Genomic DNA, 25,231 nt, shown 5'->3' on the forward strand with positions numbered 1-25,231 from the left:
GTATCATTCGCCGTTAACTTTGTGATGAAAGCAAGGGCCTCTAAAAGTGAGACGCATTAGGGCTGTGCCCTTATGCTCACTGAGCATAAGTAAAGGGTCCTCCATGGTATGAGTACTACTAGCCCCTAAGTAGTGTATAAGGTACTTCATTTTAGAGTGTTTTCTAGACAGAGTGTCGTGCCCTGTGCTTCACTTTAGTGGAGTGTAATATGGAATTATTTTTCCAACGGACACCAACATGTTGACAGTATGGCCTTTCTTTTGCAAAGAGCTCTTGAAAGAGCAGTAAATCTGCTTGTTGTGCTAACTGCTGTTTGCAACCAGAAGTCTGTGTATCGTAAGAGCAAACTGTTATGCATGAGTATGTAGTATGATGCCCCATATAATGCCGAAAATGATTATCAAGCAGACAAAAAAGTAGCTTGTGAAGAGTGCTTTAAATGTGCTGGAGGAACAACTTGAGTGAATAGGTAAGAAAAAAAAAGGGAAAATGAAAGAAGAGGATGGGGAGTTGTCAGTATGAAGAGGAAGAAGAGGAGGAGGAGGAGGTGAACGGAGAAGGATGTGCCTGACACCAAACACACCCAGCAGGATAACGTTAGCTTCACACAGGCAGCCGGGCTCACAGCCTTGACCACTGCCAGCGACCAGCCCTGGAATACTCCGTCCTGTCTGAGCATGTCCAGCGACATACTGCCTGGGTGGTCTCTCACTGCACCACTCTGTGCTGTATCACATAAAGCACTCAAACACACTAATGAGAGTGATAATGTCCGACGTGAGGTGCAAACTAGAGCGATACATAAAAGTATACCAGAAGGAAGAAGCAACTAAAAGCAAAGACACTGCCGGCCACGCGGCATAATGACAATGTAAGTGTCAGAAGCTCTTGTGCTGTGTGAAAGCATGCCACGTTGCCCGTCTGGGACCGACTCGTTTCAGAGGCATTTACCAGCCTCTTTCATGTCCCCCACCTCCAGGCTCTTCTCCATCAACAGGACTCATTAGCTGTTGTTACACCCCCCACCCTCCTCCTTTTTTTTTTTTGTTCATTAAGATGTGCTAATTATTCTCCTCCATATTTTAAAGCCCTCCCGATTACCAACAGGCAATTAACATTTGATGAGAGTGATGAATGTTAGTGTGACACAAAAATTAAAGATAAAAAGACAAGAAATATAAAAAACAGAAAAAGATGAGAAGAAGAAGAGGCTAAGAGAAGTTAGCAGTGATATTTACTTTAATGTCTAATTTTTATTGATCTGTGTCATTAAAATCCAGACGTTTAGCCCACGGTGACAGCAGCATCAATTACACTTAAGAGAGAGAAATGTTGTAGTAATCAGCGTGGAAGAAGTGAGAGGTGTAACCTGCGCAGTGTTAGGGGGCCAACAGAAACACATTCACTGACCTGGATCTGTTGCTGGAGGAGGTTGATTTTGTGCTGCTGCTGCAGTAGCTGCTGCTGTTGTCTTGCAATCTGGTTGGAAACAGGAGATGGGAAATCAAATAGTGAAACTGACATAAAGAAGAGAAGGAACTAAAAGCGAATGATGCTTTTCGTCTCTTTTTGATAGATGAGGAACTGTGCTGCAACTGCTGGCACACTACCAGAGCTACTGAAATTAGCAGATTAATACGTAAGAAAACATTTATTTCCTTTTACAAAATATGATTTTATAACCCAGTGGCTGCAAAATCTGACAAAAACAAACACATTTTCCTTTTTCTGAATGAACACAAACTGCAGAACTGCACGGCCAAAAATTAGCAATGAAAGAGAATAAATGATCTACGGGCCAGACGATCATGGTTATGATGGAGATAGGTGGCGCAGGCAGTGTGTAGGTGACAGAGGTCCCCGAGTGACGAGCAGACACGCTGCAATCCTTCTCATTCCCGCAGTCCCCCTTTCTGCATGCCCACTTCATTGAGCATGACAATCTAGTTTTAAGTGTCATTTAATTTTCATTTTTAAATATAATTACAAAGTGTTCACTGTAAGATATCGGCCGTCTGCAAATGTGTCAAGATTAATTTGTGCTGGCTTCCTCACGAGTGTCAACAGTTAATTACTGTGTTGTATCTTGATGGCTTGATGACATTCTGGCTCTCAGCGGGCTCCCTCGCTCCCCCTCTCTCTTCCTCCACCCGCCCTCGCCTCCGTTTTATTCATATTCTTCTAATTTTCAAATAAGTTCAAATAACAAAATATCTTAGATCACTGTTCATTTGTGCTGCCGCGTCTACACTGCCTACAGAGTTGAGTGTAGTTTGCAAATGAACAAAATTGATTGAAAAAGAAATCAATACTGTTAATGTATTATTAGTGTACTATGACCAAATGCATCACTCCAAGGTATATGGGCTATCTCTTCATTTACCACATGACGGTCTGAGAGTGTGCTGAGGAAACTCTGAGTGAACTCCTTGCTGATAATTGACTCAAAGCCATTAGGGTGGCTGGTGATAATAAAAGTGTCGCCCGTGTGGATAGTTTGTGTCCTTATTTCTTCCCAGACATTAACACACTTCATGGCCTCTGCTAATTTGCTGATTTGTACAATATGGCTCATTGGCCTGATTCGTGCTGCAAATCTAATGCCAGGCTTGTTCTAATAGGAGTCGATTTATAAGATATAGAAGACTTCCATGTTTAATATAACGTTTAATTCACACATTCCCTCGCATTTGTTAGTACAAGTCATAATAACATTTTTCCTACCACACAGCATAAATGTGGGCGAGAGAGCATGACAGAAATATCTGAGGTAATGTAGAATATAGCATCTCTTAAATTTAATATTATTCCAAATTCCTTCCGAGGAGCAGGATTTTATTGGCATATTTCAGGCATGAAATTTAATATGAAATAGAGAGTCAAGTGACAGTTTGTTACAAATGTATTTAATGGGAGTTATCACGGAGGCGAAAGGGGAAATAGAGTAAACAAGGTTAAAGGAGGAAGGAATAGCAAGGAAAGAAAGAAGAAAAAGAAGAAAAGTGCGGTAAATGTGGCATGTGGTGAGAGGGGAGAAAGCCTATTTCCTTGTTACCGTGTTACAAGTGACAAAGTGATACAGTGAATGTGAGAAAAGAAAAGTCGGAGCGGTTACCTGCTCCTGCTGCTGACGAGCTAATTCCATTTGCTGCCTCTGTTTCTCCATCTGTGAGGCGGCGAGCTTTTTCTGTTCATCGTGGGCAGCCAGGAGCTGCTCTCGCAGGCTGATCAGCTGGGTGATCATCGTGGAGAGCTGGTGTTCCTTTTCTGCCAGGCTCTCTGGAGTACCTAGAGAAGGGAGAGTGAGAGAGTGAGAAAGGATAAACACAAGGTGGAGAGCCTGAGTCATAAACACAGATACAGGTATGTGTTTGGCATACCTGAAAGGAAAAAAAAGTACACAAAAGGTTTCATAGTGGCCATGACTAAATAACAAGGGTGTAGGTTTTTGTATGGAAGCCTGCAGAAGGCCTTGATCATTGTATACTGCTAAATATAGAAAAGTGACCATGCTGTCCACACACTGATTGTGTGGTATAGTACTTGTGCTATAGTACTGGACCCAGTATGCTGTACAAAGAAAACCACACAGGCAGCAACCAACTGCAGTGAATTGAGAAAGTGTTAAGGTCACACACAGCCTGGAGTTGTCTATTTCACTGAGGCTGGTGTTCACAGCTTTCACAGGAAGAAAGGGAATGAATTGTTCCCGGCACATAGACAAAGAGCTGCGGGGAGCTGTCAAACTGAGGCGGCAGCTTATGTCAGACTACCAGGAGTAAATATAAAGAAAGTGTTGAGAGTCAGTGTTTGCACTGGCCTCAAAACTACACAAGTTTTTCATTATAATGCTGCTCCAGCAACACCCTGGAGGAGGACCTCTGAAAGCATTGTTCAAACTTGGCAAAAAACTGCTAAACAGTGTTTACAAACCAAGGAATATGATCTGAATACACTGTGACAATCCTCATCACAGGGAGATTTGTACCTCAATGATGAGCGCTGAACAATACACAATATTTTATTATCTTTGTAGTTACTGTGTGCAATGACAGACCAATGGGCTTACTCTACAGTCACATGTCCGTGCTGAATGTGATAGAGAGAGCAGCTCCGCTGCACTGCTCTCTCCCTCCGCCTAATCAATGCTAAGTGATCCTACCATTGACTTACACCGCCAACATAATTGCCAGTGAGAGGCTAGACAGTAACTCACTCTCCTCCCACTGCACTCCTGTGTGACAAGCTGATCTGGGCGAACAAGCAAAAAAAAGAGATGGGAAAACTGACAGAAGAGAGAGAGAGCAAGAAAGAGAGAGAGACAGAGAGAGAGAGAGAGAGAGAAGGATAAAAGCATAGAGATCCAAATAACAGTACAGTGAAGTCTGGCCTGGGGCCAGCAGGAGCTGAATTCTTTCCTGGGTGTCTTCCTCTCGTCTCTGGCCACATCTGTCTTGAGTTTCTCCGAGAGCTCCCAGGGGCCCTCTCCACTCAAACTATTTTAATTTGACTAAACACCTGATTTATTTTATCTCTCCGATGAGGAAAGCCGTTTGTCTTAATAGGGCTTGTCAACCTCCAGAACCCATTCAGGGCAATTTACTGGCAGGCTTGTCTGAACCTCGGTTCGCCTTGCTCTACCTCTGCTGCCTGCTGCAATGGAAGAGAGCTGCAATTCTCCATTTATCCTCCTAACGAAAAAAAAAACACCTAAAAGCAGCTATTCATTGGGCCTGCGTGCAGTTTCCAAGGCCTGAATTGACTTCTTATTCACCCGACTACACTTGTTGTGAATGGCTTATCTGTAAAATTGATACAATCAGCACCAATTTTATTAACCTTTGGCTGTGTCCATGAAGGAGCTGCCTTTTACAGGTCACCAGCAAGATACATCAGTTGATGTCACAATAAATCACTGTTATCAATACGGTAGTGGGAAGGAGGGAGGGACTGAAAAAAGTAATAAAGGAAGACCAGCAGGGAGAAAGAAAGAAAAGAAAATCATCATCCAGATGAAGATGAGGGTCATCAGACCTCTGGGCCAGCATAGCTGACATTGAGTTTGGAAATAAACATCTGGACTCAATGACGCCCTCTCAGCCTGCCTAATTACACATTTCTGATAATCACTCACCAATTAGAAGTGTCAACACTGTAAAAAAAAACAAAAACAAAACAACAACAACATAGAATTACAAAAAATGACTGGACTATACAGCATATACATTTTGTGTTTGTATGCATGAATGTGCAGGAGGGACTTGGTGCTAAGGGTCCACTGATGGGCGAGTCTGAGTGTGGAGAGTTCAGTCCTGCCCAGACACCAAAAGAATACTAACAGAGGGCCCATTGTTTTGATGCTGAGTTGAAGTGTGGGAAGCCCAAACTGCCCTCTGTCCTGCAATTTGGGCCTTCCCCCCTCGCTTATTTTAATCGTAATTATTAGGTCCTTTTTGTCTATTTTTGACAAGCTCAATGCTGAAATATCAACAGGAATTCCAGAGGTATTCAGATTAGTATTGAATGCTGAAGACGAACATTTAAACGCAACTTTTGGCGTCTCAATGTGAAAACATGGCGGAAGAATTTCACCTTTGAGCGTGTACACAGTGGGGAAAAAAAATCAGGCGCATATGTTTTTTGTTGAGTGGTTAGTGTTAAAATCTCTTTCTTCCTGCTTTAAATTATGGATCAGCTTTAAAATGCAGATAAAACTTTTATTGGGTGGTGCAGAAGAGGAGAGTGGCGGTCTGTGTCTGACCAGCCCACTGACAAAAGAGGCCGTTTCCTGCATATTGCATGGCTTTTAACAGCGGTGGGGCTGGGGTCTGCCCGTTAACATGTCTCCTCACATTGCGCTTCCGATGGCAGACAGACAGCCCAGAGATGCCTTGGCGCTGCATAAACCCCAGCAGTCGGCCCAGACCTAACATGTTGTGACATCCTCCTGTAAGACGACTGAAGCCCAGTAGGACAATACCAGCCTGACACAGGAAGAGGATCCCAGGAGTGAGCGGTCAAGCTGTGCTGGCGCTTTTCGTGTTTTTTTTCTCAGGCCACCATGTTAACTTCAGAGATGCTAGATTGACACATCGGAGGAGGAGACGCTAAGGCGGCGTTGTTCAGTTTCAGCCCATTCTGCATTCACCTTTTGAGATTCCTGCCTCTTTTAAACGTCACAAAGTAGGGCAGAAAACATCAACGGGTGGACTAAATAAATGATAAGAGGAAAACAAGCAGAGCCATGGTTGCTTGGGGAGGGATGGGGGTATTTGAGCCTTGGGGTCTTTGGATAAAAGGCACTTTGTAGGGGTGCGATTTGTTCTGTCCAATACCCACATCTCCCTCTCTCTTGGCTCCCTTCTCTCTGCTCTAATCAAGCAGTCTCTAATTTGGGTTCCAAGTCCAGTACCGGGGAAAAAGAAGGAGGCTTGTTACTTTGAAGAGTCCCGAGTGAATAACACAGATAAAAGATTCAGACACAAAAAAAGAAGAAAAGCGAGGGAGGGCGAGGGTGAAAAGGGGGAAAATCACAAGGCACCCTATTCTCTTCCCTTCCTTTGGTTACGACAGCTGAGCCATTATGACCAGATCTGAATTGAGTTTTTTAGCGCCAGAAGACTGGAATTTCTTTGTCTCTCTATCAGTCAGCTATTGTGGATGCTTCCATATGCTGCAAGCCCATCCTCAGTAAATTAAGACTTGTCTAAATGCTACGATTGTACCAAGCTGTATCCGCACACAGACCGCACATAGCTGGAATGCCTCGCATGTTGTGGTGCTCTCTCTCTCTCTCTCTCTCTCTCTCTCTCTCTCTCTCCCCCTCTCCCTCTGTTCTCTCTTAAAGTGTGTGTGCATGTAGACATGAGTGTGTACAGATGTCTGTTGTGTGCTGCTCCAATCGATAAAAGGTACATGCCTCTGAGTAAATGCACACGTGTGTGAACTCTCCGGTCATCTGACCCTTTGTCCAATCTTTCTGTGGAAAACACAAAGAGCCAAATGAATAGCAGCTAACAGCACATATTGGTGCCTTCTTTAGTGTTCAAAAATAGGATTTTTTTCTGCTCGCACACCTTTCTTCAAAGCCAGAAAATGGCTTCAACAAAAGCATGAAATTCAAGTCAATCTTTGCACCAAATTCACTTTTGTGATATTCAGCATGGCAGAAAAATATGTTGTATTGAGGATCTCGACTGGCTGAAAACCAAGCTAAAATAACAAGAGCTTGTTTTATGGTATGTCCTTGCTTTTAACTACTACTGTATATACATACACGTGTTCAGCAATGCTACAAAGCCATATGTGTTTCCTGTAATATGGTGTTAACGCGTCTCCGTGCCCTACAACCAAGACAATATGAGCAACAGCTGTTTTACCTGGCTTGCTGCCTCTGCCATGATATAAAAGCTGTTAATCTTGCCAATAAAACCCCATTAACAAGCATGAGCAATGACTCATGAGCACATGTCATCCACTGGCAGCAATGACTCTGTCTCTAAGCTTTCCTATATGTCGTGGACATAACGGCTACTTCACACTGACAAAAATCCCATCATCTTGTTTTAAAAGCCAGAGCTTCCTAAATGTTTAAAACCACTTGAATTTATGTGCTTGAGACTTTTAACGGCTTTTTGCTTTTTAGAAATGCTAATGATAGGCTGGTATTACAAGCTTCTTACAGTGTATCTATATGTCTATCAGCGTGTGTGTGTGCCTGTATTTTAGTATTGATGTGATTTTAAAACACAGAATCAAAATCATTTAAATGGCTCAGCAGACAATTTTCTAAAATAAATATTCTGATTGGCATATGGAGAGGATATTAATGAAAGCACACTTCATCTACGGTGGTTTTGCTGTTCACGCTGAACACTGATGGAGACTAATATTTTGATGATAGAGGAAGCTTCACTCTTCAGTATAATTATGCTAATGTAAAAGCTCCAGCACTTCACTGTCTATCCATGACACTGGACAAGGTACTTCATCAAAGCCAAGATAGAGGCTCGACCTGAACATTTTACTCCACGGGGAATGCCAGTGACCCTGAAATTCACACTGAAGACAAAAAAACAAGCCAACACGGAAACTTTACTTCTGTTCTTACAGCACTTGAATATATCATTCTTTGACTCTATAACACAGTGCGACAAACCAGAGATCCTTGCTCCATGGAGGATGCTGTACGTATGCAAGGCCGCATATAGCAAGGATCATTACAGGAAAACAATTTCCAATCCTTCTATTCATCTCCCATGGCCTTTATGATGATGAGTCTGACCCCTTTGCCCTTAAAATAAAAAAAAGCATACACACTTTTCAAGGACTCTCTCATACAAAGCCCTTAAAGCCCGCAAGACAGTGATGAAGGCAACATCTTACTGTCTGGAAAACCTTGTAAGTGAATTAGGAGTTAGATGTTATCTCATTCTTTTCATAGAAGATTTATTCATTGGTCTTACCTATTCAGCTGATAATTAAAGAAGAATGTACTTGATTCCTTGGACTGTGCAAACGAGATCTTTCAAAACACTTTAATACTGTTGTCTTTGATGGATAAGTGTACTAACAATGCCTGTGTTTTGTCCAGGAGATCACAAGTGACACTTAAATAGCTGAACAGGAAGCAAAGGCGGCAAAGGCCAGTACATGTATTTGCGAAGTATACAAAAAAACCGGCTTAGTTTGCTTTGCAGAGATCATAAATGTTTGTTAAATACTTTACTAGCATAACATCAGAATGACTTTAGGTTGGAGAGTGAATTAATGACACCAGCAGAGCATCTTGAGCTTCAAACAGAGATAATATTCCAGACAGAGCAGAGCAGGTGGGCTCGAGAAGAGGCAAGAGGGCTGTGATGTGAAGTATCTAAAAAGAACAAAACATGGACATGTACAGTACCAATGGCAGGGTTATGAAAAGCTCACAGTATCTGTTCACATCTAGTCTCTATAAACAGATATCTGCATATGAATGCAGAATCTGTAGGCAAGGGACAGGATTTTGGTATCAGAAGCGTTCTGGTTTCTGTTTGTAGTCCCAGTGGGTTTGACCCATCAGGTTTGAGGGGGCTTTGGTTGGATGCAGGTAAACAGCTTGTGTGGAGAATAAAGGAGGCAGAACACATTGGCCGAAATGCAAACTTGAAACCACTGTCTTACTATGACTTCCCTTTTTAGTAGCTTATTTTAAATTTAGCTACATTTGCATGCACATATAGAGACATAGAGATTAGCCAAAATGTTGTCTGGACCTAAAGCAAGTTGCGACTCGGACTGTAAACAATGACTGGCGCACAGAGAGGAAGTCTTGGCCCAGATATCTATTTTTCGGATATCTGCTGGCTACGCCGGAAGCCCAAAACCTTGGCCGTTGCCCCCATTGGCTAAATCGTCTCACACAGTAGCTGAATAGCTTCGTATCCAAAAAATATATTCATATTAATTTACATTGTTTGTAGTAACATAGGTGAACTTTCATGACTGTGAGGATCTAATTTGCTTTTCTTTTGTAAATACCAAAGGTGTGTTTATGTCAGCTCTGTTATTCTCTCTGAATGAAAACAGTCTTAATGCGCTTGTGTGCCTGAAATGTATTATACAACTTTAAAAGTCATTAGTGAAACAAACCATGACAGACCACTGGAATATAATTCAAACACAAACGGCGAACTCTATCCCTATCACGCACACACACACACAAACACACGAGGACAGCACTTCCTTTTTTACCTCCAATGCCACAAGCTAAATTCCTCAATTCATTAGAGGAGAAAAACACACAGTCCAACACTCTCATACATTCATCTGGCAAATGTGGCCTGAGGAATAATGATTTACTGTGGCTCATATTTCACCTGAGTGCACAGGGCAAACAGTTGACTGAAGTGTTGTGGAGAAAATGCTAACTGAGGCATTTTTGACTGGAGCAACTGGACAGATACCGTTCTGTGCTGTTTGTGTGAATGTTTTTGTATGTTTGGGTAAATATGATATACATAATATTTATATGCAGCATGTGGTAAAAATACACAAGCCATTTCATATCTGCTATACACAATTCTTTTCCTGCTTGCTTGTAGTATTGCTGGGAATGTGTGCACGTACATGGTGCTGTGTATCTGCGGTGGCATCAAAACCTCACTTTGTGGAAGCCATTAGGAATACAGTTATGTGAATAATCGTGTTTTGAAGCCAACCCATGCAGCTGAACAATATGAGCTCTGTGTTCACACAGTGGACTCCTTTCTGTCTGTGCAGGAGTAAAGCCAGCACAGGTAGGGCCAGCATCAAATCAGTCTCAGCTGCCGCCCTGCCCTGCCCTGTGCACTCCTCCTAAAGAGCTTCCACTTATCAGCCTGCCACAGGACTGCCTGTGTGCACCCGACCACTGTCATGTAGACACCATTCTTAAATTGATTGTGACAGTGCAAGAGCCCCAATTTTTCTGCTTCAGAATTCAAGCTGCCGTTTCAACGCTAGTGTACAATGCTAAGCTTTTTTCTTATTTTTACATATTTTTTTTTTCAGCAAATTCCGAGAGAATGAATACAGCTTGTGTTCCAATTTAGTAACTACGTATTTTCCTTCAGTTTGAGTAAATGCTCGAGCATTTTGCTTTTTTTTTTTTTAAATTTTTTTTCTCCCAACGGGGGGCCGGGAAACTGGCACTCAGCAGGGAAACTTAAACAGCTCCGTTGAGTATGAAGACCCTGCACAGAGCAAGCATGCAACAGAGAGCAACCTTATCTGCCATAGGACACCGTGTGCTACATTTATATATGTTTGACACAATGTACAGAATGTGTGTGCTGTGTGTGTATATATAAATATATATATACACATATACACACACATATATATGCACATTAACACATATATATGCTCTCACACACACATATATGCACACACACACATACATAAATATATATACACACACAGAGAGACACATATATATACACAGTGCAATAATGTATGTGATTATAAGTGTCCTAAATCATGTGCTGAATGGGGACTTTGCCTTTAGTCTACGAGAAAAATCTCTTACATATAATTATAAATGTCAAGTCCAAGTATCCACGTCTAAAATCTTTTTCTGTGTCGAGCCCTTTTTCTCTGTCTCCCTTCTTCTCTTGCCCTCCTCCTTCCACCTTGCCGCCTATTATCTGCTACTTTCTGTGGTTTGGAGCCCTTCCAGCCGGCCTCCCTTTCTTGCTCTGTGGTTTTGTTCAGGAGATTTCATCTCCCTCCTCATCGTTCCTGCAGATTGACAGCTAAGCTCAGGTATGAAAACAAACAGTTAGCTCTGGAATTGACTGGTGAAAAGAAATCCGCCACTAATGCTCCTTCACAAATTCGCCTTTTTGCCTGCCTTTGCTGATGCTAAGCCCAAACAGCGTACAAGGAAAGGCAGATGGAGATTTGAAATCATTAACCCTTAATAACACCATTCTACATGTCGGGCTTAAGCACACCACCTTTACTGGATTATTGTGCTTGTTCCATCTTAAGCTAAAACCTAAAAACAACTGCCTTAACCTCGGAAACAGCACATTATGTAGCCGAACACCCACATGTCAATAAGCTATAATTAGAGATGTGTCATCTGTAAGAGGTAAATGGTAGGTTGGGTTAGCAGACCTTGAAAAGCAAATCTCTGATGTTGTTGATACAATTGCTTTGTTTTGTTTGTTTACTGTACGTGCGTGTTCACCTCAGCAGGATAAAGTATTCAGGGCATGTTTGAACACAGCTGCAGTGAAAGAATGTCTTTCTTTTCATGAGTAAATGCCTCGGGTCAAATTCTGTCACACCTATTGTTTTTCTATTTTCTTTTTTTTTTTCAGAACAAAATTACTCTCTCACCAGTTAGATTCCAACACTTGCCTCTGCAATAACACAATTACTTGTCTTTTCAAGGTTTTAGGTTCTGGAACAATGTCAAAAGATAGCCTACAAGGGGCTCAGTACACAGTAATTGGTTGAGAAATTGGTGAGCGATCAGCATAGAATCTGCAAGGCCACTCTGCCAGTAGGTGCTGCAGTCTTTATCTGCATGTCAACCTTTAGTCTCTACTTTCTTTCATTCATTTAAAACCTACAGGCATGTTTGCCTTTTGTACTGATTTTAACCTAACAATTAATGGAACCTCTGATTCATCATAACACTTTAGATCTTAATCATAAGGTGTTTTCTGCTTGGTACCTTTGTTTGTGTTTTAATTAGGCGGACCTTGTGCGTCTCCAACCCTGGGCTTCTTTTTAATTGCCCGTATTTACATCAGGCAGACATCAAACGCAGAGAGAGAGAGACATTTGTAAGGGGGAGCACAAAGCAGCCCTTTGAAATGTCTACAGTCATATGAAATGGCATGCTAATTAAAAATCTAAGGCTGCCACTGTGATAGGAGAAGCATTTATATTTGTAACTGTGGTGTATAGACTGTCTCCATAACTCATCAACAGACAGAGGCCATAGTGTTTATTATCAGACTCCCTACCTGTTTACAGACCACCAAGTAACCTTCCCGTTCCCATTCATCAAACAGAAGAAATGCCCTGCCTGTAATTTAACAGGCCAGCTTTCAAAAGGCTAAATCATTTTAAACATTTTACCCAGTGCACTTTGATCTACAGTGGCAAACAGTATACCAGGGCAGGTACAATGAATCTAGTTTACCAAGCAGTGATTTATCCTTCAGTTCATTAAGGTTATTGCCAATGAATATACTTATTAGAACATTCAACAACAGCCTTTTTCCCCCTTTCCTCTGCAAGTATAATTAAAACTAAACACTGGTTTTATTTACGCATGTCACCCATACATCTTTTACAAAAAGAAACAATTAAGCAAATGATCAAAATCACCTGCGCAACAATGAAGCGAGCTCTCGCTATAGGTTGGCAAATAGTCTGCGTGAAATGTTTATGAAAAAACACTGAAATGTTAAATTGAGAATCCACTGGGTTCTTATTGTTTAGGTGGTTTCCAAGAAACTAAAAACAAGACACAAGATGTTGTCTAATGATCAGTGAGGGAGAGTGCAGGAGCCAGTGACAGCCTGGTGTTATCATCCAGCTGGTATTGTGCTTTGCTTTGCTGTATAAACACACCAGCTCTCAGTAACAGTCAGTGCTAAGGACTGAGCAGCAGCCCTGCCCATCCTCGGCCCACCTTCATCCTGTCATAAACACAGATTTTGGGGGAGTGCTGAGTTGCGCTTTGCCGTGCTGCACTTGGTTCGCCGTGCAGGGGCGTTCACTGTCGGAGTCGAGACATTCCACTCAAACGCAGGCTCACTGAGGAGACGACTGTGCGTCTCAGCATCTCCTCTCTTTAACGGCTTTTCTCCTCTCAGCTCGGCCATGCGCTGTTTACATCAAGCACACTTTGGGTTCAACAATTACCAGAACGGCATGGACGTACCACATGTGTCAGAGCAGAGGAGCGAGGGCTGAGGGTCGTCTAAAGGGACAACAACAATAAAGCACTGACAAGCACAGAGAGCCTCAGAACGGGTCTAAATGGGCTGGAATTTTGAAGACAGCGCTTTGGACAGAGTTGGGCATTCCAACAAAAGATAAGAGAAGAGAGAAATGAATGAGGAGGGCAGCCAAAGGCCTTTGTTTTATTTCAGAGTACAAGGCTGTGTCTGAGATTACACAGTGCACAGATAATGTGCGTCTGATAGGAATGACGGGCTTGTTAACACAGCTTAAAGCGGTCTAAAATCTGCTTGGTTTGACTTGGTCCTACCTTTGACTTCTGCCAGCAGTTCACTGGTGTTGAGCCGCTCCATCTTCTCTTTCCAATCTTTAGAGAGAAGTTTCTCCATGCATGAGGATTCTGAAAAAGAAAAAAGAAATATAAAGCAATTAGAATGAAAAAGTCAGCCCCTGTTTAGAGTCCAGTATTTTTAACGATTATTAAATATTGCATGTAAAGCATCGGATGGATCACAACATCTATTCGCTTAAAATGAAAATTAAAGAAAGTCAGATGAAAGAGGGGTGTTTCACTTGATGGTATTGCGCTGGGAACATTAAAAGAGACTCATCCTGAGAGTACAGAGATGAGCTAAGGGTGGAGTGAGGAGGGAAGCAGGCATTGTGGGAATAGCATAAGGGCAGAGACACACATTAAGTGGGAGGCAAGGAGTGAGACTGGGTACGTCCGAGCGTTCACATAGCTGCCAATGATGAAAACAATTAACATTTGTCCAGCAGACAATGAATCAGAGGAGGAATGGCTGCAATCTGCCATGCTGTCGCTGGGGTAGCTGATAAAGAACACACTGGGCCGGCTGACCCAGGCCTCCACCATCCCTGCACTGCTTAGGGGTCAGCCTGTTCCCATCAAACAGCAGCAGCACAAACGAGCCTCCACCTTGAGCCACTGTCTCCACCAACTGCCTCCGATCTGAACCAGATCAAGACATGTAGCATCAAGTCCCCGTAGAGTCTGATTAAACAAGCAGCAACTCTGTACAATCCAATTCTGGGACAGCAATTAAAATGCTACTACTAATGTCTGTTTGATGAATATACAACCAGGCTGATTTCTATAGATATTGTCCTCAGGTTTCATGAAATGCCTGAGGTAGATATAATTTGTAAAACCATGTTTCTGCAGATTTGGAGCAAAATGCAAAACCAAAACAGAAACACTAATTATGACCACGAAGCCCCGGGGCACCATAATGAGCAGTCCAACCACATCTCTAACAGTTAATCATTTGTAATCATAGTTCTGGCAACAAAAGGACACAATTCATATGCATATAAATGTTTCAGATGATGCCACAGAGGAGGCTTTTCTCAGCTTGCTGTCATGTGTTTTTGATTCCACAAAATATGAAACACAGAGAAAGGGGGGGAAGACTGAGAGGGGCCTGTCACTTGCAATATTTTTGACCCTTCCAGTTTCACTGTTATCATCCTCGACATCAAACAAAGAGGAGATTTGTACCGTTGAGAATGTATACAAGAGTTGTCTCCTTTTATCCTTCTGTAACATCTCTTGCCCTCCGCTTCCACAAACCAAACACCGTTGCTCCCTCTGACAAACACGCTGACTTCAGAGGAACTGGGAGTAACAGGGAGTCAGTAGTTCTTGTGGCCTTGTTTAAGGATGGCTTTCAGAGAGATCAAGCAGAGTGACCATTTTGTTTGATTGTCCACTTCCTCCAATGTGATGGGGGTCGACAGGACATCTTCAGCTCAGGGTCATTATAACATTACTTCTGCTTTATTGACTTTCCAATTCCCAACTCACAGTTTGTGCCCTTGACCTGAGGAGAGGGAGAGGGAAAAGGCTGCATGTGTTTGTGTGTGTTAACTCCCTCCGTGGCACAGAGATCACAGATCTTAAAACAGGGGTTAAGGGCAGGGGGGAGTAGCAGAGCTCAGCTCTTCTTCCCTGCGCCTCACCCCTGGGTGAGACAGCTTCCCCTCCTGGAAGTACAAACTCCCCTCAAATCATAATCCTCAGACAGACAGAACAACATCACTTCACGACATTTTCTCCCCTAAAACACAGAAAAAGGCTTATTTTTAAAGCGGTGTAAAGGGGAATTAAACAAACGCACTGAACATATGTTAATATGCACACATATGCTCCCTCTCTCGCACACACACATAACGTACATACACACGCTTTCATCACAGATGCTGCTCCAGCACTTGATCATTAAGGAATGCACCAACTGTTGGAGATAATGTGGTGCCAGCTTCCATTCTACTCCAGTCCTCCCCCTCCTTTCCACCTCCCTCCCAGGAGAGCTGCCGCTCCCTCACTTCTCCATCCCCTCCGCTGGGCCAGACACGACCTGCCAAGTCCTCCAACAGGAGAGACTACAGCTGGAATGCACCGCTGTCCTCCCTGCCTTCCACCTGGGAGAGGTGAATAATGACCTGGATTAGTCTATAAAATAACTCTCAAACATCTTTCAGTGTTCGTACAGCGTGGACAAAACAGCCAACCAAAAATGGATTTGGTGAAAGCGGAGCAACTTTTGCACACGCGTGCTTGAGGAAAACAGTAAATGAGTCAGATGTCTGGAGTTTTTCAAAGCACCCTTCCACAGCTTATTTTTCAGAAGAATTTAGATTAATAGGAAGAATGCTATTTCAGTTTCTAAAATGTCTGTGTTTTTTCTGGAGAAATTAGAGATGCCAAAGGAAACACTGCTTTGTATCAACATAACAATTACTGTCAGGGTATGATATAGAGAATGATGTATACTGTATTCACCATAAAATAACAAATTATTTCTGATAAAAGATCCACACTTCCCTGATTTGCAAGTGAAAGGCAAACAGAATTATTTAAGACAGCGAGTGCAGAACTTCTGAAGTTTTCAGTGTAAAGAGAAGTTTTCTGCTCTTGTCCTTTCAAAGTAGGACATCACATACTGGGGAATTAGCTAAAACAAGAGAAGAGTCCAGTGAGTTTATTTTTATTTTCCTATGGGGGCTCTTAAATCTCTGCTCACCCCCACCCCTTCCATTTCTTTCCCTCCCCCTCTCGAGATAAAATGCTCCGTGGCTGGGGAGCAGGCCATTCAGCTGGGATGAGAATGGAATGAAAACAATAGCCCTTATCAGGCCCTTATTTACATTTTCCCAGCGTCCCTGCAGTAGACAGCTTGGCTTGTCACCAAGCCCAGATCGCCCCACTGGACCCAGACCAACTTCCTCCAGCCCCAGCGATTCCAATGGTCCCCATGGACCCTTGCCTGGCACAGACCCCCTCCACGCTGCAGCTAGCACAGATAGCAACATACAAGACAAAACTACTGGAGTGTGTGTCCAAGACGTGTTCCCATTGAGAGAGGAATGGTTTCTGGACTACTAAGCCTGTCTGGGTCTTATTGTCTCTTCTCTGGGGCTGGTGCTGCATAGCTGGAAAAATGCCCTGAACCTTTTCCCGAGATTTTTTTGAGCGTTTCCAAGTGGCACTCACAAGAAAGTGAATAGTCACCACTGATTTAATTGTGCCAAATTCAATATGTTTATCTCCTATCAGCGCTGTCATCTCTGGCACACAGCTCGCCTGTGCAGGTACTCTGTGATCTTATTGATGTGGGTGAACAGGAGCAGGGATTGAGACACCTGAAGCCGAGATGAGCTGGCGAGATTAGGCTGCATCTTTTTTTTTTTTTTACTGTATTAAAAGCAAAGCTAATGATCCTCGTAAATCTCAACAAGGGAATGTTTCTAGGTTGATGTGTGATATAAACAAAGCTTTCAGCACCTGGCAGTCCGTGCTGCCAGAATATCATGTTCTGTATAAACCACAGTGGTGGCGCTAAGAGGCAGGTTACCACTAACTATCAGTCCTGACACCGGCTGACTCTCTGACAGTCTCCTGAGAACCTTTCTCTCCCTCTCATATTTCATACTGTCTGGCATTTAAGTGTAACAGCTAACAATCTGAATTTATTTTTTATTGTTCGGGCTAAGTAAGACAAAACACTTTTACTAAATTGAGCGCTAGTTAGCTATAAATGCCTGTGGTTGAGAGGCGAAGGTAGTTTAAAGTCGTTTGCTAATTTATGTTTTTATTGCTGCTCTAAACAGAGCAGTGCATTCAAACGATCATTGCAAACTGTAGAAAAGCTCAAATCGCTGAGTGGAACACCAAATAGACAAATAAACACAGCTTCAAACAAATCAAATCTTGTCACTTTGGAATTGGATTGGACAGTAATAAAGCAGATCTTAAAAATTCATGACACACTAATTTCCAAATTGCTCTCCAGACTGCCATAGAGATATGAAGTCCAGTGTGTGTATTAAAGTTAGCAAATATACCAGCACTGTTTGGGCCCAAACCCCCCAAAAAGGCCATCTTTACTTTAACATATCAATGTTTTGAATCTCTGAAAGGTTTAATCCACCAAATGTGTTGATGCACAAAACGCGCCATCATGTTTCAAAAGACAGAGACTGCCTCAAAGCACAAAAATGGTTTGTTACAACATGCAGCTATTGGTATTTTATTACCGTGTTGTCGGCAATGAAATCGTTTCAACTGTCTGCCACCACATTCTGAGCTTCTCTGTGTGCACTGCTCTCCCGGGAGAAAGATGATACTTGTGTTCGAGTGTTTGTTGTGTTGAAAAGCAGTTGGCAGAGAAAAGAGGGCTATCTAGCAGAGTCAAATTAGCCATAAGTCATGGATAACAGACTTGGAGACCTCCCCTTTAGCTTTACCTTGTATATCAGTTGTCCCGGCCTCAAGGGGAAACATGTAATTACCAAATCAATGATCAACTGACACTGACCATATAAATAATTTCCTCCCCAGAATGCAGAGGCTCACGCTGTGAGCTGAATGACGAAACAATGCTATTTACAGTGAGGACAAGCCGAGAAACACAGGAAACAAGCTTCAGCTTGAATGGAGTGCATTTTTTCCATTTTGTCATAATCCACTTATAGTCAACCAAAACCAAAACCTCCACAGAACACTAAAGTCGGCATCAGGAAGACATGTGAACTGCTATAACACAACTGAAGAATGTGCCATTTAAAAAAAACAGACTGACTCTATACAACAACATAAAATATAGATAATTTCTTGTTGCAGTTTTTAAAAATTGGTGTTAAAACTACATTGGTAAAACAAGCTGAACAAAATGGATTTATTATGGCAATAATGCAATACGTGATACATGCACTGTATGCTTGTATGAGACCCGACAGACTGGTCTAATCATGTCCTTCCTACACTAAGGACTGGAGGTCAATAAGCTTATGAAAAGGCTCGTGGTTGCTTGCCCCAACAAAAAAAAAAAAGCCTACAAGTGTATAAAATGTCTAAACATTACATATGCAAATTGTTGAAAATACCTTGGGCCACAGAAGGTGAGGACAGGTTTTAGACTGCACAAAGAGCTCTAGAAATGGTGGGTAATAAATAGATGTCATGTCCCGCATATGTTGACAAGAAATATGCTGGTACAAATGTGTGAGAAATGAAAACCGAACTTTTTTCCCTTTGGATCTTGTCAAGGAAGTATAGTCGTGTAATGTGATATGTTGATGACTGTAGCCTGGTGATGCTTAAGTCTAATGAGGTAAGCAGTGGGATGAGGAACATCCACTGTGCCTTAGTTTGAAAATGACTCAAATCACTTTTATTTAGCGATGATTTATAGAGTCATAAATTATTCATTAACGCCTCCTCTATATGATATTAGTGCTTTTGATTGACTTCCTTATATTGACTGTACGATGCTGTATGAAAGCTGCCTAAATTCTAAAAAAGAAAGATGAACTAGAATGTATCAAATTGCTTTTTTTAAGAAAAAGCTCTTCAATTTCTCTGCTACATTCAGGGTTAGAACAGTATATTTCTTTAATTCAGGCACAAATTTCTATCTCAGAGATAAAACTCTGAGTCAGACAATGATAGGCTGACGTCTAATTTCCCATCCACTCTGCACTGCACGGGAAACAAATCAAAAGTCGAGATTGATAAAAAAGAAAATGACTGTGACACACTCCAAGGAGTCCTTTGAATATCTTAATCACAGACACACTAAAAACAAGACCCCATCATCACACCAAATAAAACATAATAATTACAAGAGGCAGGCAGGGAAGTGAAATGCAGAGAGAAAACATGTTTTTGTCTTTCAGCCGGTAGTCCCTGAGACAACAGCTGTTGGATGCTGCAAATACTCCTGAAGTCTCCATAATCATGGCGTTATTGAAGTGAGGACAAAAAGGGCACTAATTGCAAGGGAGCAATCGGAACGCAATAGGTTAGACACCCGGGTGATGCTGCACAATGCAAACGCTGAAGAGGGAGCTGGGGGGGGGGGGGGGGGGCATTCTGAGCACAACAGTGCGTTGTCGCTCATTTTCAGGCAATTACCTTTCCTCGTTGTCAACAGTTTTAATAACCTTTACCATTTCCAGAAGACTTTTTGGTGCAGTTAAATAATTCCAGCTTTTTAATACATAATTACCAGTGCTGGCATGCATAAATAAAAAGGTCCAGACATGTCAGTATTGTGGAGCACCTGCACCTTGTGGTGGGCTTTCTTTAACTGACACCTAATCATTATTCCACTTGGTGAACATCTCTGTTAGTCACCTTTAGATTATCATGTTTGGGCATGTAAATGGTTGCTATAAATAAATTGTAGGTAACCTGGATGAGATGTGCTTCAACTCAGGTTCTGGCACATGGCCTCCCTTGCTGTCCTCATTTCTTTTCAATGTGATTTCCTTACTTCGTTTTTGTACCATCTTTACCTCAACAGAACGACATTATATCTCATAAATGCGGCAAAATCAGTTGGTGTCTAGACGGGTCACGGATCAGTTATTGTTGTTAGGTCAATGGTCTTTTCATGAATAGGAGTTTAAGAAGCTGCTTTGTGGAGGCTGTGTGCAGGGTTGATATTGGTTCAACGGTCTTATACAATGTGGTAACTATAGTTTGTGGGTTGCTGTTTCTTTGATATTTAGCGAATATTTTTTGGTCGCTTCCAGCAAATTTAATTCTATACCTTGTCTTTATTCCATTAACAACTGAAGGTTGCAGAGTTAAATGCCAAGTGGGCTGAAAGACCTCGACACATACAGACACAGGTCAAACATTTGCAGTTGGGAAATTAGATGCAGGTAATTTTTGGATTATTTTAGCTTTTTCCAGCAAAACACGCTGGCCTGTGTGACCAGGAATTTCTCCTTTATCCCTCGCCTTTATCTGCACAGACCAACGTGTTAATCCCACAGTGTTGACCTGGCCATTCTGAGAAGACATATACACACACAGCACCCTGACCTCTCTAAATAGGACACGTGTCTATCAAGCATATATGAATTAACCATCCCCAAGGGGCTTCACCTCCTGAGCTGTGCAGCATGTGACCTCTCCCAATCCATTTTACTGCGGCACTCTGTGGCAATCAGGCTTGAATTATTAAAGTGAGCAGTGAGCAATGATCAATTCATTGCGGCCCTTGCTCGCAGACTGCCCGGCCGTACTTCAGCAGAAATGACATTGAGAACACTTGAGTATGCTTCCAGACAATGCACATAAATGTGAAATATGTCAGACCCAATATGTCAATAATCATAACTGTACAGGCTGAGGCCATGTCCAGGCTAATCCTACAGAAATGCTGTTAGATGACTGTGGAGTGAGCAGGTTTCAGCACCGGGATTCCTCAAAAATGCTTAAAAAGAAGGGCTGGGAGAAGTTGAAGGGCTAACAAGAGGCTAGTGTGCTGCATGCTGAGAAGTGCTGCGCAACACCAACTTTTTCCTTCCTTGGTGAAAGCCTTTGCTGTTGATGTTTGTAATAAATATTCTGAGCATATTAATTGAACACATCTTGAAGAAACACTGCTGAAGACTCATAGGCCTAGCACAGGGCATGGGCCAGAAAAAGCCCAGATTCAAAGCCAAATTGCAGCCTCTTATCTACGCACGAATTAGAGAGGGGAAAAACAAAAGCAAAGAAGTTGAAAGAGAGGGAGAAATTGCAGGAAAGTATGCAACTCAAGGAACCTGGAAGTAGTGGGAGGAGGGCAAGGAAAAAAAATCCAATCAAAACTTCGTGAGGAGCAGATGAGGAGCCAAGATAAACCAGTACTCAGAGCCCCCAAAACTGCAATCTCCCCTTAAGCCGGAGAGTGGCAGCTGGCAGAACAGCTGGTGAATAGGATTAATGTCAGAAGAATGAAATAAAACTCAACATATGTCCGAGCCTGAGGTGTTGGGACTGTGCGTGATTGTGCCCCCGATGGATGCCATGTGTGCATCTGGAAGGAGCTGCTGTGCTGCTCCGCTCTATACCCCACAAGGTCACTTTTAAGAACTAGGACCATTAAATGCTTGGATAGCAAAATGAACTTTTCATTCCCTTTCCTCTCCTGTCCTTTGCTTTAAAGCCTCTATTCAGGCAGCAGAGGGAGTCTATTGAGCACGGCTATCAATACAATGCACCCCCTAACTCATTAGGGGAAACAAACAATTGCTAATTTGATTAAATTAAGAAAGAGCAAATAGTATTAAAAAAAACCCCCGACAAGGTCAAAGAGAAGTGGGGGGTTTATTAAGATTGAGAAAAATAAAACAGTCTTCAGTAGCTAGTGGCTGAGTTTTTTTTTACACAATTGTTTGTGGCTTAATAGTAATCAACCTAATAAAGACGTTAAAAAGCAAGGCACATTAAAATATCTCAAGTGCGACATTGGTTAATTTATTTTTGTAACTAGATAACAATAGAGCAAGAAAGCAAAACAGAAAGGAGGTAAGAGAAAAAAAAATAAGATACAGTGATGCATGCACGCGTTTGCTTTACTACAAAGAAAAAGTAGCCATTACTCCTGCAATCTCAGCCGACACTGATGAGGGGATCAGCACTAGTGAAGATGAACATTACGAGGAGAAATATGTGGACTTGATTTCAATTTATAATTTCCATTTGATGTCGGTAATCATTAGGGTCCACACACTGTAATAAATTATAATAATTTCACACAAAAATTAAATTACTGGGTACCTTGCGTTGGAGAGATTTTTTTTGGGTACCCTGCAATTTAACTGTCAGATATAAACTTGCCTGCTAATCAATGCTCGAAAACATTCACATTTATTCATCTATGTTAAATTAATAGATGTGCGAGGGAAACGTGGGGTACTGTGATCATGGCTGTTCAGTGTGATTTAGTAAATTAATGGGTGTCTGACTCTACAAGGACAAAAAGAGACTAATAGGATCCACATGAATGCATTACAATTTGCAGTGAGGCCAAGTGTCGGGTATAGACATCGAAACTTTATTTCATCATAAACGCTGGATGACGGTGTTGCGCTTCAGAGACTGAACCATAAGATGACATATTAAAAAAAGCACAAATTACTACACTAAGGCTAATATACTGTACTTCTGGTAATACAGCATAAGGTATATGTGTTGAATTTTGCTAAAGTGTGTGTGTGTGTGTGTGTGTGTGTGTGTGTGTGTGTGTGTGTGCATATCCTCAAACTATTATCTTCTAATTTCAGTTTAAGTAAGTGACAGTTTTTTAGGAGAAAAAGAAGAACATCTGAACTCACACTGAGGGTATTTTTTATTTATGCTTCTGCAGTTTGACTTTCTCATTTTCAAATGGTAATTAAAGTCGTTTATTGAATCTCGCAGCCAGCTTTGTTAACGAAGATGCCAAAATTCGGTATGCACAAACACTGATTACTGGAATGTGAGACCAAAGGCCACTATTTTTAGATGATGTTATTAGTTCTCTGATAGATGCACACATTAAAACAAAAACAAAAAAAATACCTCTTACTATTCAAAAGTTTCAAGAAATAATAGATATCTTTTGTGGGTTTTTTGTAACACTGTGTCATAATACCAGAACTAACATTTTTATAACTTAAGCACCACAATTACTGAACAAATAAAAACGTTAAGAATGAAATTCTGCTCCTTGCCTTGCCTCTGGATAAAGAAATGAAGTAACCACAGCACTTCTAAAGGTTAAGCATTCCCACTCCTTGATGGTCCCCATTCATGTGCCCACAGCTAAGTGTCTCAGTTTGCTGTTGTTCAAGTTGGTTCAGCAACAATAGAAGCTGCAATTTTCTTTTCTATCAGCCCACTCCCCTTCCTGTTGGATACAGAGCCATACGGACTGAGACCTGCTGGGCAAAGATGGAGAAATTTGCTTCTCATGAGTGACTGAGCTCGTTGATCCAGCTCACAACAGGGAAGCTAACAACCGGCTTACAGTATTGGCTTTGTCGGGAAAAAGTGCCACCCACCCAGAAAAAAATGACAAAGAAGAAGGAAATGAAGGAGATGAGGTGTGCAGTGAAGAAGTAAAATGAATAAAATGACACAATTTCCTTTTTCCAATATTATGCTAATTCAGACAAGTGTAACAAATAGGCTGCCCCAACGAGTCATTTATCCTAAATTCAATGTCAACTAATTGAATGAACTTCATGATGTGCAATTCACAACGTAGTTTTAAAAACATATTAACCACCCAACCGGTGCAGACTTAAAAAATTATTCTGGAGGTACTTCCAAAGAGAGATGACGTTCATCAAATAATTATAATCATTGGCACTCAGGCTTTGCAGTGCAATAAAACACATTTCTATTCGTTTCTTCTGACATCCTCATCTCATCTGCTGTCGCATGTAATGTTATTGAACAAGGAGAAAGAAAAAGCATCGAGTAGGAGGAAACATCTGTTTCATCACTGCTGATTAAACAGTCTCTTTGTTCAAGAGGCAACCGTCAAAGTTTGGTGCACGACATTCATGCTTGATGTTTTGGGGGAAAAAACAATGCAAATATGTTAATAGGCTGCATGTACACTAGCTGTCATGTTTGCTTGTGTCGAGGCGGATCTCTTGGCTGGATGGCTGACGTATGTCTGACTTACAGAACAAGCCCGCAATGTGCTCTGAAATCATTAGCAGGCCACAGAGGCTGTCTGTGCCCAGGGTGTGAGTTACACTCACACTATTTTGATCCTTGGTCAGATGACCCCAGCTCTTTTGTCAAGTTATGTGTGGAGAATGCTTGGGAGCTGAATGCCACAGCGAGGACAGTGATACTGAGCTGGCACACAAGTTTCCCAGTGTAACCCTACTGCAGGCATTCACACACACACACACACACACACACACACACACACACACACACACACACAGCAGGACACATGTGCCCTCCCTCTGCACCCTATCCCATTGTGGAATACCCCCTGTTCTCCCCATTTCTGACTGCCTCAGCCCCTCCCCCTCCACTCTCAACGATACCAAGTTTGACTGTGTATGTCCCCCCTTCATGTTCCTCTTATTCGCATTTTCCAATTCTTGGCTTCGCGGCCCAATGACAGATATAGTAGCATTAATGGCTACTGCCTTCTTATGTGTCAGTGTTTCAACATCTCTGTGCCCCTCCAAAAACTGCGGCGTCACCTAAAACAGTAAGGCCATTACAAGCTGCCCAATTACCCACATATGGCACTGAGGCAAATCTATTGTTTTTCCCAACAGCAACTATAAATATTTTACCCCAAATTACCGCTGCACAAGCAGTGACGTCACAGACGAGACATGCCTAAAACCAGTGTGCGGGTGTGTGAGTATGTAAAGACAAACAAGCCTCTGTGCAACCCTGGCTGTGATTTGTCTCTCAGAGACACCCGTTTCCTCCTATCAAGGGGTTCCTGTGCAGCCAGT

At 42.1% G+C, this 25,231-nt stretch overlaps 1 protein-coding gene across 7 annotated transcripts in view; it reads right to left on the bottom strand.

Moving 5' to 3' along the window:
• sox6 (SRY-box transcription factor 6) overlaps window positions 1–25,231 on the bottom strand; it is a 130,679-nt gene that overhangs the window by 49,703 nt on the left and 55,745 nt on the right. For all 7 annotated transcript variants that reach the window (XM_076729072.1, XM_076729048.1, XM_076729064.1 and 4 more), the window contains 3 exons: window positions 13,761–13,850; window positions 3,117–3,289; window positions 1,412–1,480 (listed from right to left, as the gene is read on the bottom strand). In XM_076729072.1, the coding sequence (XP_076585187.1) occupies window positions 1,412–1,480; window positions 3,117–3,289; window positions 13,761–13,850 (332 nt within the window). The remainder of the gene's footprint in view (window positions 1–1,411; window positions 1,481–3,116; window positions 3,290–13,760; window positions 13,851–25,231) is intronic.

The sequence above is a fragment of the Chaetodon auriga genome, chromosome 1, assembly GCF_051107435.1.
Source record: "Chaetodon auriga isolate fChaAug3 chromosome 1, fChaAug3.hap1, whole genome shotgun sequence".
Taxonomy (NCBI): domain Eukaryota; kingdom Metazoa; phylum Chordata; class Actinopteri; order Chaetodontiformes; family Chaetodontidae; genus Chaetodon; species Chaetodon auriga.